General features: G+C 37.0%; 1 protein-coding gene across 2 annotated transcripts; it reads left to right on the plus strand.

Moving 5' to 3' along the window:
* The first annotated feature begins 649 nt into the window (after nucleotides 1–649).
* On the plus strand, nucleotides 650–15042 carry LOC116735651 (nuclear receptor coactivator 5). Of its 2 annotated transcripts, none has more exons than XM_032587688.1 (9): nucleotides 650–843; nucleotides 996–1082; nucleotides 4229–4302; nucleotides 4444–4582; nucleotides 7204–7403; nucleotides 10496–10774; nucleotides 10850–11017; nucleotides 12866–13039; nucleotides 13145–15042. In XM_032587688.1, the coding sequence occupies exons 1-9, from the start codon at nucleotides 782–784 to the stop codon at nucleotides 13180–13182; spliced, it is 1221 nt and encodes a 406-aa protein (XP_032443579.1). In that variant the 5' UTR covers nucleotides 650–781; the 3' UTR covers nucleotides 13183–15042. The 2 variants fall into 2 exon arrangements, with proteins under 2 accessions (XP_032443579.1, XP_032443570.1); XM_032587679.1 differs by having other exon boundaries at nucleotides 652–843; nucleotides 12797–13039.
* The last annotated feature ends 749 nt before the right edge of the window (nucleotides 15043–15791 follow it).

A 15791-nucleotide genomic window follows, 5' to 3' on the forward strand; every position in this document is an offset into this window, starting at 1 on the left:
TTTCAGATATTTATTAAAATTAGACAGTAAGTTCTCAGTGCAGCCTTTTACCTAATACTTCTTCACTGTTACTTGAGTAATTTTTCAGATGGCTATCTGTCACTTGAGTAAAAATATATTGAAGTAATGCTACTCTTACAAAGGAGTGGGCAGAAAATGACTCAAGTAAAAATAAAACAAGTATTTGTTAAAAAAGGGAACTCAAATAATGAGCACCTAATCGTGACATCTGATTTAATATAAAACATTATGAAATATAAAGTTATGTGCAAATTCTGGTTTTAAAAATGTGACAGAATGGACATTAGAATTATTACACCCCCCTCCCTCTTTTTACTTTATTTAAAAGACTATACTCTTAAGCTGCACTTCTACTTGAACTGAGATGTATTAAACTGCAGTTACAGCAGTTCGCCACCAGTTGGCACATGGAGCACGGTGAGCGCTCGGTAACGGCTGGTCAGCGGAGGCGCTCACTGTCGCTCTTGTCTGTGTTAACAGCGTTCAGAAAATAAAAGAACCTGCGAAAACCACACTGCTTAATCATTAAGTGTGCAACAAAAAGACTAAAATAAGACTATGATTTGTAAATATAGTACAACCCTCTAGGTGGCGGTAGTTGCCTAAAATGGGCTCATCAGCGCGACGCTCCTCCCCTTTTTAAAACCTCATTTCCACTGGTGTGTTCATGCTGTACACAGCCGTGAGGGACATTTTTTTATCTGATCCGTCAGAGTAAATGTGTTGTTCTTAGTCGAGTTGCAGTTTTAGTTTTAGTAAAATGTCGAGTTGGGCGAAGCCAGCCACAGGTGTGCGGAGACCGTCCGGCAGTCCAAACGGAAGGTTAGCTTCTTTAGCGTTAGCAGCTAGCCTGCACGGAAGCCTCGAACAACAACTTTACCCAATTACAAGTGCATGTTTCTGCACCGGGTGCGAAGTTACATACTCAAGTTACCATGAATGTCGATGTTAAAAGAGTAATTGTTGTCTTGCAGTGCTCAGCAGCTGCGGTTGTTCCGGAGAGCGGCTCCGTACCCGAGTAGAGAAGAAAGAACTGAGGAGCTAAAGGATGCTCTGGACAGGTAAAAGCGGCTAACGGTGGCTAGCACAACGGCTTAAACACATGACAGAGGCGGTAGGGTGCAACTGTTACTTCAAACTATACTTTTTAGACCATTTGTTTTCTCTGTGAGTGGAGGGCTATTTTGTTGTTGAATTTCTACTTTATTTTGTTATTATAAATCGCCCCCCTTATTATTTCAGTTTACTAGCGTTACAACTTCTTTGACTTGCTTAATAAGCAAAATCCATAAGAATTGTATGGAAATATTAATACTGTATTAGAGGTATATATTTTAGAGTTTGTAAATAATAATAAAAAACCTGTAAATAAAGGCATCTGATATTTTAAAGAAGGCAGTCTCTAGTATAAAACTTCAGAGAAAATGTTACATATAGTCCACTGCTTGATGTTTGATGACATAATGTGGATTATAATTGTCATTTTAAAATGGATTATGACAGGATTTAAAAAAATCCTGTCAGTAAGACAGGCGGGGCCTCTGATTTACACAGCAGTATTTGATGCTACTGGTACTTAAACAGTTATTGAGCTCACACTGATGGGCTAACCTGGTGCAGAAAATCCATCCAACAAAAAAGAAAACTTGTAAAAGCTGAGTCTTGGTTATCAACAGCAGGAATAAAATTATTAACGGTGAATGGGTTATGTTGATTTTTTTAATTCAACACCATGAATCCTGTGATGTTAAGGTAACAGTTTGCTGTCCACTCGGCTTGTATGGTATATTTTTGTTGCAAATATTGCACTAAGCCGACTGGTCAATTGTTTTATTAAAATAAAACCACTCACTTTTAGCTAATTCTTTTTCTTTGGGATTTATTGGATTCGTCAGTCGAACTGGAATCGAAATGTAAACATTTGAATGATTCAGTGAGAATCTAAATGTTAACCATGGATCCATTTTTAAAAAATTAAAATAACTCAACAAAAATTTGTTGAGTTGGCGCTATAGAAATAAACTAAATTGAATTGAAATATTGATTAAACAGTTCTTGCAGTCATCTCTTGTCACACCACAAGTTTTCTAGAAGACATGTCTGAACTCTGAGAACAGATTGGATAAGTTAAAATAATTTAAAGTTTTTAAATGGTCCTAAAGTTTTTACTAATCCCTTCAGATGATCTGAGTCCAGAAGAAAAGTTTCAATCTTCCTGTTTGCTGCCGATGTTGACAGTAGAAACACAGTAGACCAGTTTTCTGCTGCACTCACCAGTGTCAGTCTGTTATGTAGAGGAAAAATATGAACTTAGTTTGTCTTCAGAAGGAAACGGGGAATGTTTTCTCCACAGCAGTCAGGCTTCACTTTGACTTTTTTGTTAATATCTGGAAAGTCCCCATTTTCCAGGTTCTTATCTCATCAGGTGTATTGCAGCCTGCTTATAGTTTCACATTAAGTGTTTCTGCAAAGTTTTTCCTCCGACTTCCTCTTATGATGCCATCTGCTGGGCAAAAACAAAACCTCATCTGGAGGTTGGAAATCTTTCACATCTTGGCTTTGCTCAAATGGCCTAAATTTTACATCAGTTTATGAATCAAAACTTCAATTGAATTATTGGCTTTAAAACTTTAAGGAACAAAAAAAAATTCTGATTATATTTGGAAAAACTAATGATTCAACTGTGAATCACATTTAACAGATGAATAGATCTGCAGCTTAGAGCAGTTATCACAGGTGTTATAAACACAGATATAATAATTTGCACCACTTGGCACTGCAGAAATGTAAGAGGTTCCTGCCTCACTTTGTGGTTCAGAGAACTGAATCAGAGGTTCTGTAGATCAACATATTTGTTTTTTAGGATTTGACACTGAAACCTAAGGCCATCTGGACCCAACTTGGCATCAGAAACTCTGATTTTGTTCTCTGAACCACACACATTTTTTAAATTTCTTAAGAAATTTTCTAGTAATTTAACATCATGAATCAAAATTCTTATCAGAAATTTTTCACAATGATAGTAAGCATTGCGGTAAATGCCCATCACTAGTTGGATAGATACTGTATATAGATAGTTATTGTTATAGTATAGAATCTACATTATGCAAACAGAGCAACAGCATGAAATATTAAATGTGCTATTGGTGTATCGGTTTCAACACATTAACAGATACTAATAGGGTGGTGAGGAATGATTGCTACAAACTTCAAATTGCAAGTTGGACCAATGCAACAAGAACATGACAACTCCCACATATGTGAAAGCTACAATCCAGCTTCTGTTGTTTAAATATTGTTTTTCAGCAGGATTTTCAGTGTTTAATTGGGTTGTTTAAATTGTCATTTTTTTAAGGTCAGACCTGGTTCTTTTTTTTTCAGAAAATAGAATAGAATTCAGCTTTATTGTCATTGCACTGTCACAAGTACAAGCAACGAGATGTAGTTTGCATCTATCCAGAAGTGCTCTACGAGATATAAATATTTATTTACAGATGTACAAGACTATGTATGTATGGACTATAAGGGGTTATAGCAAAGAGATATACTGCAGATATTGTGTATAAATATAAATATGGGAGCTATATGCACAGATTATACAGAATATATACAGAATATACAAGAATGTTAGGGAATGGATTATATACAGTATGTATATAATATAATACAAGATAAATAATGGCAGATAAAATTTACAGGTTGTATGTGTAAATTAGTTGATAAAAATATTACACTTCTGTTTTTATTTGGTGTCAAGTTTTCAGTTTCTACTGTTGTGCGTACTGCGTTTATGTGTACAAGTTACTCTAAGTTAAAAGGAAGTGATCAAGTCTTATCTGATTACTGTCACTCTGAATACTGTACTCCACTGTTGGCTGCTGTGGTTTTTTGCTGCAGTGTGTGCTGCATCAGTTACGTCGTCACCTGTTGGGGCTTTTCTTTTTTTTTTAGGTCGGCTTTAACAAATGTACACATTTCAGGAGTTCAACTGTGCAGACATTTAGAAAATAATGCTTTGCATATACATTATATAATAAGAGGAAACGATGTGAAAATTCCTTCTCCCTTTGCTTGCATTACTGTACCTACCTCTCCAGTTTTTAAAAAGGGGTCTATATTTTCAGTGCACAGAAATCTGTATTATTTAACCACCCAGAAAAACTCAATGAAATTCTGCACATTGAAACTTGTTTTGCTCCACTTTTAGTTATGAAGAACTGGAACAGCTTCAAGGTTACTCCACTAGTGTAAAGTTTGAGACATACAAACCTCAGCCAAGTGGTGAGACTTTCATTTTCATCATGCAGAACCTTTTATGTTTTTAATATAAAATTACTATTCCTGGTCACTTAAATTACTCCCATCATCTAAATGTGCACTCTCCTCTACCCATCCTGCTACCTCTTCCCAAATTTCTTGAAGTGTTGAACCCGCCAGTCAAAACCGAGGTCGTCACTCCGGCGGACAGACGTAAAGCTCTGTACCAGAAGTTCTACAAGCAGGTCCAGGAGGAGAGAAAGCCAGCCGACTGCGTGGTCCTGTCCGTCACCAACAAGTTCCTGTGAGTTTTCCTCTAGCAGTTGCTCAACTTAAGAGTTCAGCTGAGTTTAGATTTGGATGTTCTGCTTAGGATATTTAGCATCCACTAATGGATATTTATCGTTTTATTGCAATTTCAGGATGTGATCTGACTAATTGAAACACTTTTTCAGAACTGCTGTCAACTGAGAATTTATTTGAATTTCTTATGTTTCTTTTTAAACTGCTACCAATAGGGTATCTATATCCCATTGGGTATAATGGTGAATAATTTCACTATTAGTGTCATTATTCAGCAAATATCTAATGCATCAATGCTAGTTCTTGACTGCTCCAGTAAATAAGACTAACCTTATAGTAGCAGATATTTGAAGCCAATGTGATGGTAGCTTGGTTTGAAGTGAACCCATATAATCACACATTTTTGCATTAAATTACACCATTTTCAACTGAAAAAGAAAAATATAAATAATGCAACAGGTAAGGAAACTTGGCACAAATCATTCAAGAACATAAAACACACAAAGGCCAGGATTTGAAATATTTGAGCTACATGTTGCATCTAGTTAAGGTTTCTGACTCCACTTCTTTCAGACTGAAGCCAGACATGAAGTTTTTGTTTTTTTACTTTCAACACAATGTGGAGCATCAGATGTTCATATTAAAACCACAAACTGTTACATCTTTGAGGCATCCTCAGATGAAAAACTGACTAATAACAATTACCACTGATTTTGGAACATAAACAATATGCAGTCTTCTACATCGATGCCAGATATGTTAACACACATGTTGCTGTAATATCTTGATGGTTCACTATGTATCTGATTGGTATTTGTTTTAGTGCAGTTTCAGCACTAACTTAAACTTCTCTTTTTAGATAAACTGGTTTGTTTTCCATTCTTTTATTCAGTCATACACGCACACACATATAAATTCACCCAGAAATGATCACCAAACATTTAACATTAAAGTTAATCGTCTTTGTTGGCTGTTGTCGCTGTGTGGTGGTTCAGTCATCAGACAGGTAAGTTTTCCTTTGTGATGAAAACAGGGAAAGTTTAAAAATGGGTTGTATGTCACTACACCATTAAAAACAAACTTTTCTTCAACCAGGTTGGAAAATGTATGTAAATGTAAGCTTATGTGTAGAAAAACATTCAATCACACACCACAACAAATGCAATAGGCAGCCTAAATCTTTACATTCATTTTTGTCTGACGGGAGAAACATCAAAACAGCTGTTTTCATGCATGTAACATTTCTACGGAAGAGGTGGAATATTTAATTTTTACATTTCAGCTTTTATTTTGCATACAACATTCACACTGAAAATGCACATAAGATTGCCGATAAGGCTTCTTCTTCGCTTAAAATGCACTCACTGACAAAGTCAAACGCAAACCAGTAAGAGTCCTACTCGGACATCATTTGGTTCAGATAATTTGATTTCCACAGAACTGGTATGTCTAGAATAGATGCAACACATTGGCTGAATGGAGTTTTCAGCCAGTTACCAGATACTCTATCAATCAGAACAGTGGCTGTAGGTCAGCAGATACAGAAGATGCATTAAAGACACTTTAGATGTCTTACTTTTTGCATATACATGAGGAAAAACATTTAAAACAGGGACTGTCTTTAACTTTGATTCAGGTTAAATCACTGGCCACTTTATTACACCTTTCTAGTGTTGGTCTGCCTTCAGAATTCTTGAAATTCTGTTAAAGATTGAATAAGCTTTTGACATTCTTTAGATATTTTGTTCTTTTTGAGATTATGGCATCATTAATTTTCTGCAGTTTCCTTGTCTCCACTTCATGAGAATTTTGAGTTTCACCACAATCCAGAGATGTTCTGTTCAATGTCGTATCAGGTGACTGATGGGCGTAATCATCAGAAGATTGATGGACAGTAGTCATAAAGTGGTGGACAGGACCAACAATATTATTCAGAGAAGCTTCACAGTTGAAATGGTGCTCAGTTGGTACCACACGATCCAGATTGGACCCAATAAAATATCCAATACATCATTACTTGGTTGTCCGCAGCCTGGACCAATACCAGCCAGGACAATCCATATTTTCATTTTTATGCCATGTGTAGATCTCCTCCAATAAATCAAGACTTGGAAAAGGTTGGAAAAGGTGACATTCATCCAACCTGTTGTTCAATTTTATTGTATTGAAGCTTCAGTTTCCTGTTATCTGACAGTAGTCACACTGTGAAATTAGTTCATATTTAAAGTTCTTATCAAGCAAGTTGCCTTCAGTATTTGTAGATGCTTAAGTGCATGTAGTTCCTGTCATGCATTTAGCTAATTCAGTGTTTGCGGTAACAAGTTATGAAACTGAAGAAGTTTCTAATAAAGTGGCCAGTAGATTATTGCGTCCTAGAGAACGTCATGTACTTTTCCATTATCACACCAATCTACAGATGAACATTAAAGAGTTGTTGCACATTTCATATCTAAAAAGACCTTATCGCCTGAAACTCAAGAAATAAGTTTTGTTTTCAAAAATATATATTTTATCTGAAGAAATAACTTTTATTTTCACCTCAGAAATGGTTATTTTATATGCCATCTAATTAACTCAACACAGAAAAGTCTAGTTAACAAAGTGTTTCTCTTCCTCTCAAAGGGATTACCCCAAATCGCTAAGCCAGTGCTTGCAGGAGCGTGGCCTGTCAGTGGAAATGCTGTACCTTCAAGTGGAATCGGGCCTGACCCGGGCCCTGCAGGACGTCCGAGCAGACGGCTCCCCGTTATGTATACTGGTGGAGCAGAAAAATGTAGCTCTGTCCTCCTGCACTGTTATCATATTCTCAGAGTCCCTCAAAAGTAAGTCCGTACCCCTCGTAATCCTTCAAGCCCTCCCCAGAACATGTACGTTACAACCCTCAGTTCTTTAAAACTCTTTCCACTTAAACAAAAAAAACTGCATTTTGCTCTTAACACATTGACATAAGAGTTTCATAAAGCTTTCTTATTCTGCTCATCTTTTAAACAGACACTAAAATTGAATTCTGTTGAAGCAAATGCACACCATTAGCACTAAACGTTTTAGGAAATAGCCTCTGCAATAAACACCATAACAAAACACCAAATGCAAACTCTGAAGCCTAGAAAAAACTAAACTTATATCATGATTGCAAAGATGGGTTGTTTGTTCTTTTTGGCTTAAGCTGACATTAGTTGACTTGGTTAAAACTTTAACGTTTTCAGAGGAATGAACCACTAATCATAACCCTGGCCTTTTATGCGGTTGTCCTGTTTCAGTTTGACCTGTGTAAAGACTGAGGTGACCAGATTGGAAGTTGAATAAGAAAGGTAATCAGAGCAGAGTTGAGGTTGGGGCCCATCAGGCAGTATCGCTGACTCTGACTGCCAGTTTCACTTTTGTAAAAACTGTAGTTGGGATTTTAAACATTGACTTGGCAGACTTCAGTGGTTGACTTGTGAAGGGTGAGATGGCCTAATTAAGTATTCAGTTGCGGCAACAAGTAAATGACAATGACAGACCAGTTGTGACAACTTTCCATAGCAAAAATATATGCTATAGTCCAGCGGTCCCCAACCTTTTTAGTCGCGCGGACCGGTCAGCCCTTCGCAATTTTGCTGAGGACCGGGGGGGGACGTGCGCGCGTCGTAATTATCGAGTCCGCAGTACTCCGATGTTGTTTTGTTACTCATTCTGCTGCAAGTTGGCTCAATTTTGACGCGCAAGACGTAACCGGTAAAATCCGGTTTAGGATTTTCAAAATAAAAGATCCTTAAGTAGTTCATTATTTCTTGCGCGGCCCGGTACCAATTGGTCTGCGGACCGGTAAAATGAAGTCGGCGGCTGCTTACCGTAGTTGCGAGACCTGTTGTGGCTCAATATTGGTCCATATATAAGGCACACCGGATTATAAGACGCACTCTCGGCTTTTGAGAAAATTGAAGGTTTTTAGGTGCACCTTATAGTGCGGAAAATACGGTAATTCACTCCAACGCAGCAACCTATGCGCACATTCACTGCGCAAGACTCCACTCATGAAAATAAACTTGTTTAAAGTTCACTGCAGAAGATTTGGAGAAGTTAATGAAATACTGGTAGAATTTAGTCTGAGATTAGACCAAAACTGGACTTATTACAAGTCATTATAAACATTGTAGAAAGACTGGTTCTGCACATCACAGCTCCCAAAAACATTCTGGCACACTTCATATTCCTGAACAAACAGAGAGAAATGCATTAAGAAACTCTTGGTAAGAGCCTGGAAATGAATTTCCTAGCAAGAGTAAGGGGCCAAACACACAGCAATGGACATTTTTAATTAGTAGTTTTAATTAGAAAAAGAATGAACTAGAATGACCAGGTCCATCACCTGACTTTTATCCAGTTGAAACTCTAAGGAAAGAACTAAAGATGAGAGAGTGAAATCAGAGAAATTACTTCCAAAACCTTCAAGATTTAAATACCATTTGTTGGAAAAATGGATCAAAATTTATACAGGAGATGTCCGACAGTTATCATTAGCAAGAAAGTTTTTTCCACCAAGACATTGATAATCTGTGTGTTCAAAACTTATTTCCCGTCTCCTCCCAATTTTCAAACCATAACTACATTTTTGGAATAACTTATTTGGCTTCTTATGCACAATACTTGGATTATTGCAGACATTTTATGGCAAACATTTACTGTATATTTTATAGATTTTGTTGAGGGTGCCTGTCAGAAAAAGTTTGGTTTAACCAGCAGAACAAATGACCCAATTAACTGAAACACAACTCAAGTTGGAGGGATGGGGGGAAAGCTCCTTATTTTCATCTAGATTTCACATTTGATGCCATTTGCAAAATCTACACCTGACTTTCATTTATGGGCTTCATGCACCACAAATCTGCATATAAATAGAAAACTGTCATAAAATAACATTTTAGGTTAGATGAGAAGTCAAACAAATTCAACCTAAACTTGCCACAAAGTAAGGATTTTTGTTTTTTGTTTCCCTTTTGTAATGAAAAGAAATGGCTATAAATCTAGGAAATATATTTCAAATGCTGCCACAATTGTAAGGAAAACACATTTGTTAGTTGTCACACAGTAATGGTCTAGTTAGAGAACATATTTAATTTTCTTTTGAAATAAATGGAAGTAGCATTGAATTAAATCTGAATTTCCAAGTTTTACATGGGTGCAACATATGCTGCTGCTTAACCCACACATGAATTTTCCTTACCACCATTTAGGGGAAATGGATAATTTAATCAAAAAATCATTATTATACAAAAAAGATGAAAAAATAATAAACAAGTTTTGTCATTTACACAAAACATTGTTTTATTGTTCAGCGTGTGTCCCAATCATTTAAGCCCTTACTCTTAAAACAAAATGGAGACTTTTGTCTCCAAATTTCTCTGGTTAAATAATCAACAGCCACATAAGCCAATACAAATGCACAATGACGCCACAGACGTCCTTTACACCATTGGAACAGTTTTTAAAACGTATGAAGCTACAGTTTTTCTCTTGAACCAATTATGACAAAAATATTAGACACTTCAAGTAATTTTTGGTGAATAGACAGTCCATCTAATTCACCAAAATTGAGTGAATAAATCGGTTATTTGCCCTTTACAGCATAAGACTAAACTGTTAAATGCACAGTTAAAAAGCAAATATACAATTATTGAATTTTCTGGATCATGAACAAAGCAAAACTGAAAGAAACTTGTAAGGAAATTTTATTGCGATTGCATAAGCTCCACACTGCTACCCATTACCTTCTTAAACCTCAATGTATTAAACGCAAAATTTGCTGAACGAATAATAAAAAATAAAATCCATCTGATTATGATGGAAAAGAACAATTAAAAACCTTTTCTTTTCTTCATTCTAAGTTGAGTCTCCTTCCAGCTCGGTTTTAACGCTCCCGTTTTCCTCCCAGTCCACCGTAACATGCCTAAAGACCAGGCTCTGGACTTTGTCCAAGCTGAGTACAGTCGCGGACTCCTCAAGGAGAATTCACCAAGGGATCCTGCAGACATCGCAGCACAGGCATCGCAGCTGCTGGATGACTTTCTGGATCGAGAAAAAATTGCACGGCACACGGTTCCCTCCGAAATCCGACATCACCTCTCGCTGCTTGCCGACGGGGTGCATCTGTATTTGGAGGAGCTGGAATCCATCTCAGAGTACGTCGCATCCCGACAAGAGCATTTGCAAGGTGAGACACTGGTGATTGATTGAGGCTCATACAGTCTGAACAAATGGCTGCAGTTTGCGGTTTTTTCTTTTTCAGCTCTGGCCTTAGGTGATGAGGATGATAAAGGGAACATGATACCCCCAGGATTGGGAAAACCCCCTCCTCTGCTTCCAACTCCACCTGGGCCACCGCCTCAGTCTGCCTCAATAGGATCTCTTGGGGACCACTCTCCACCTGTATCTGTAGGTCTGCTGCCGACACCAGGTCAGGACTGCAAGCAGCTACATCCTGTTTTACTGAATCTACAAGCAGTTACCAATAGGCATGGGCTGGTTTCAAAGTATACTGTGGTATGAAAAAGTTAGTTTCAAAACCATTAAAAATATTCTGTTCTGTTCCTGTGGTACAGAAACGTTGAAGCGTGACGTCACACATGCAAGATCTCGCCCACCACCTTACCGGAGGGCAAAAAGCGATGACAACCATTGGTTTTAGTTGTCAAGTTGTCAACATAAGTTTTAAATGTACACATAATATATGAAAGAAAAAGGGACACACTGTTTTGCTATTAAATTTCAACACTACAACAACTAGATAACAAGGTCCAAAGGTATCACAATTCACAGGTCAGGAAAAAAAGTTCTAAAAAATAGTGAGGGAGAGGCAAGCATGTCAGTTATGCTAGCTTGACTATGACAACCTTAACTTGTAGATGTCCTGTGGAATTCGGTGTGCTTTGGTTCAGTAGAAAGTAAAAAAAATGACCCACACACAAACTCTGATCAACCACGGCTGTGTTCTTACTAATGATCGCAAAAACAAACATCAAGCCTGAAAACATAAAACTGTAATGGACTGAATGTTCTGTTCTTTGTGTAGAAATGTTTCTGTTTTTTTTGTTGGTTTTTTTGGTGTTGAATCCTGATACGCTAGTGAAGTTGTTGTCAGTCGGTTCCTATGGCAACACATCTGCGTGTATCATAGCCGACATAGAGTGAGAAAAAAATTAGTTGTTCAACTTTTTTCGGCATTATTTGTCCCTTTGCTGTGGCGCACTGAACTGAATTAATATCTACATCTCCAGGTTTCATTTTGTTTGTTGGATTGGTCTAACGCTGCAGCACAGCTACAGACGGCAAGTAGAATAGTTTTTTTGCCTTCCCGTGTTGTGTGCATACGCAAGATTTCTGGATGTAAACAATAACATGCAACTTATCTACAACCTGATTAAAGCAATTGGATGCAAACTTTATCAGTGGAGCTTAATTGTGTTATATGCTGAAAATTAAGTATGAATGCGTTTGCTAGAGGGGAATGAAATTTCCACATCACCTGTGATCTAAAAGGAGCTTCCAGATAATTAAAGTTGGCCGACTGTAGAGATTGTGGTGATTTGAAACTTCAGTTAAATTCACATTTATCATAATTGTTTTTTAGAACAGCTGTGGCTCTGGCAGCAACAGGTCATGTGAAAGGGTGAAGATCAGCTTACAATTCAGCTAACATTTAATTAGCATTCACATCAAAGCCTGCTAAAGAAAACGCGAAATAACACTGTAATTGTTACCGTCACCAGATCTAGGGGAATCTGCAGTATCTAGTGGTGCACAGGCAGATGAATCCTGTGCAAACAATATCTGTGGATCACAGAGGAAGTAAGTTGATACAATGTTACTCTGGCAAGAGCTCGTTTATTCTGAGCCGCGCATGCTCAGAGCCAGGAAACTCATTCTCCCTGTTAGCCCCACAGCGGCATGAGAGCGCCCCCACTGGCAAGAAGATACATGCACACAACAAACACGTCTATATACATAAGAAGAAAGAAAAAGAAACAAAGACAAAAGACAAGATCGGTTCTGATTAAAAAATAGGGGGTGTATTAATTAATTAATTTTTTTTACTGTTTCTCAACCCGCTACATAATCATAATTAGTAGTATCATACCGGCCCATGCCTACTTACCGATACTGGCAGTGATTATCAATGCTTTGGAGACGCACTGGTATTTTTCATTTTTGTGTCCTGAAATAATTTCCTCCTCAGGCTCTTTCCCCAAAACCAAACCTCCTCCACTCCTGTCTTTGCATCGGACTCCTCCTGGGATGTCTTTAGGACCCCTGGGTTCCCGGGCCCCCCCGTCCTCTCTGGATCCGTACGGAGCTCCAGGTTTGTCCCGAGGGCCGCTGCTCCACCACGCTCCTCCGCTCTACCCGGGCCTCCGGTCCAGGCCCAGGGCGGCCCCTCCGTCCTTGAAGGGTTCTCGTCCTCCTCTTCTGTCAACACCAGGTAAATCGCTTCATTTGAGATTTTTGGCCGTTTTAGACAAACTAATTGCAAGATTAGTTTTAAGATGATTTCTGTGAGTAAACAATTATTTTTACGTTTTTACAGTTGGCCCCCATCTGCGACTGGGTGGACCAAGACACTGAAGGCCGACACTGTAACACACAAAGCGTTTTAGTATTTCAGATGACTTCAGAGCAGGAAGTTTCCAGAGGAATTCCCTGCTGGTGTTTATTAAAATAGTAAAACAGTAAATGTAAGTAATGCATATTTTCATGTTTTGATGCCTTTTCTATTGTTTGCGGCTTTTAACCTCTTATTTGCAGCAAGAGGTTAAAACTTGCTGTTGCTGCAAATAGTCCAGCTTTATTTTCAATTTTCTGCCATTTTTTTTCTGATGAAGTTTCAAATTTAAGGAGCAAATGTAATTTTTTCTTTGTGGCGGTAACATCAGCAGGAACAATATTGCTCTTTGTGACAAAGTACAAAAGTTTAAACATGATTCGGCTAAAAAAAAATAGCAAGTTCTTATCATTTGTTGTGTAGGATTTAATTTTTGATATTCTGCATATTTTTGTTCTTTATAAAATTCAGTTAAAAATGTAAATGATCGTCACTAAGCAGCCCATCCTTTTATTACTGCATTGTGGACAAAGATTTTAGATCCCATGGACTCAAATGCACCAAACTCTATAGACATTAAATATAACTGTTAAGCGCATTTCTTTTTGAAAGACCTGTTTGTTCTGTATTTCTGATAGTAATTAAATATTGTCTTTTGTTTTTCTTTTAGATGTAAGTATTGAGTCTGATTTTCTATCATTGCAGTTGTGTTGAGGTTTGAAGGATCAGATGTTTACTTTGGAAAACCTTTGAAATGCTTCAGTGTTTAATGAGAACTTTTTTTATCTTCAGTTCAAACAAGAAACACACACATCACATTTATATAACAGGCAGCTTGTCAGCTATTGTTGCGTTCATTTTATTTGTTTTTTTCACTAAAAGGTAAGAGATGTTCCAGCAGAAACTCATGAATGAATAAAATACTTTTTTTATTTGTTTAGTCATTTTAGCTTTTATTGGGCTAAAAACATTTCCACGAGATTCAAACAAAATTCAGTTTTTCTGCTCTATGCAATAAATTGAATTTACGAGTTTAGTGTTATGTCTGGAAAACCCAAATTGTTCCTCTTTGCAGGTGTTGGTTCTGTGTAATTAAATCCCTAATTGAAAGGGACATGTTTGAATTATCATCACTCTGTATCTGCATCCATGAGAATAAGTCAGAAATGTCCTTTAGTGTCTGTAGAAACATTCAGATGCATCAGCAGCAAAGTTGCATTTACATAAAGGTAGAAATACTAAAAAAGAATTTACAGTTTAGCCAAATGTATGAAGAATTTTGAAAATGTAATTACAAAAACTATTATACTCAGATTCAAAGACTGTCCGTCTGAATGGAATGTGTGTTCTGTAAATTTATGCAAAAATAACTACAAGGAAATGAAAGTGAATGTGGGGATATAGACACTGTTTGTTGGAGAAGAGAAGGTCATAAAGTAACAGCTGCTGAGGGAAAGGATCTGTGTTAACGCTCTTTTGTGCATCTATGATGCAGCAATTTGTCACTTTTAGAACTCTCCAATTCAGCAACAGCTTCATGCAAGAAGTAGGAGGTAATGATGTTTTAACCAGAGTTTTGTCTTTCACCACCTTAACTGAATCGTGGGAGCATCTAAGCAGAGCTGGCCTTCCTGATGAGTTTACTGTTTTTTAGCTTTACGCTCCAAAAACTCTACATCTTACTCAGTAATTTTGTCTATTTTCTTGTTTAAATATCCTAGTACACTATAAATAAGAGAACTAACCTGCAAGTAACTTTTCAACAAGACATGGAATCTTGCTTTAAATCAATTAGTACTTAATATTGTACTACTGATAGATTTCACTTGACATTTTCCTCCATGTCTTAAGTGAAATAATCTGTCAATAGAACTAGTACTTTTAGTTTTCTATTTAGCCATTTTTATCTCGTTCTGTTGGTCGCTTGGTTGTAATAAAGAAAACGTTTTTATACGTGTTAAGTTTCCCGATCTGCCAAATCATGTGCATGTCGTCTTTACACGTTTTAAACTCTAGAGGGCGACACAGTCCAGCTTTTCTTTTCCACCGCAGTGAAAGCTGAACTTCATGAGTCAATTCAGTTTTTACCGTCTGCTGTAGTCAAAATATTTAACTAATACTTATTTAAGCCATGAGTCATGTTCAGGAAATATTGAGGGTTTTAAAATGCATAGAAAAGTCTCTTTGACAAAGCTCAGTGAGCAGAGGACATGTAATGAGAAGCACATAAATCATAAGACGAGGTTTATTTAGAGATTTGCGTGAAGCCAAACATTTCAGAGATATGTAAATATGGTACACAAATTTTGACAAGTGAATGTGAGTCACATGAAAATCACATATACACATGTGAATTATGGATGTTTAATAGTGCAAAAACATGATTCACATGAAATATTTGAAAATGTATAAAATCATAAAAAATTGAAATTTGTTAGACCGTGAAAAAGAAATGGGAACTAAATGTTTATTTTTGTTCCAGATCTAAATGTGAAGATGTTCTTTTTCTCACATGTCAAAGTTTATCTGGTCTTGTTTAATAATTCTTAACTTTTCATGACTGGATAAATATGCAGTCATGTTAACCTCATTTCTTTTTATAGTACACAACTCTATATTAAAATAAATTTCC

The sequence above is a fragment of the Xiphophorus hellerii genome, chromosome 2 (genome assembly GCF_003331165.1).
Source record: "Xiphophorus hellerii strain 12219 chromosome 2, Xiphophorus_hellerii-4.1, whole genome shotgun sequence".
Classification (NCBI taxonomy): Eukaryota; Metazoa; Chordata; class Actinopteri; order Cyprinodontiformes; family Poeciliidae; genus Xiphophorus; species Xiphophorus hellerii.

What these genes read in the sequence shown, in the direction of transcription:
- LOC116735651 (XM_032587679.1), top strand. Translation starts at nt 782, where the DNA reads ATGTCGAGTTGGGCGAAGCCAGCCACAGGTGTGCGGAGACCGTCCGGC. An exon ending in TCCGGCAGTCCAAACGGAAG is followed by an intron (nt 844 to 995) that starts GTTAGCTTCTTT and finishes GTTGTCTTGCAG; the next exon opens with TGCTCAGCAGCTGCGGTTGT. An exon ending in ATACAAACCTCAGCCAAGTG is followed by an intron (nt 4,303 to 4,443) that starts GTGAGACTTTCA and finishes AATTTCTTGAAG; the next exon opens with TGTTGAACCCGCCAGTCAAA.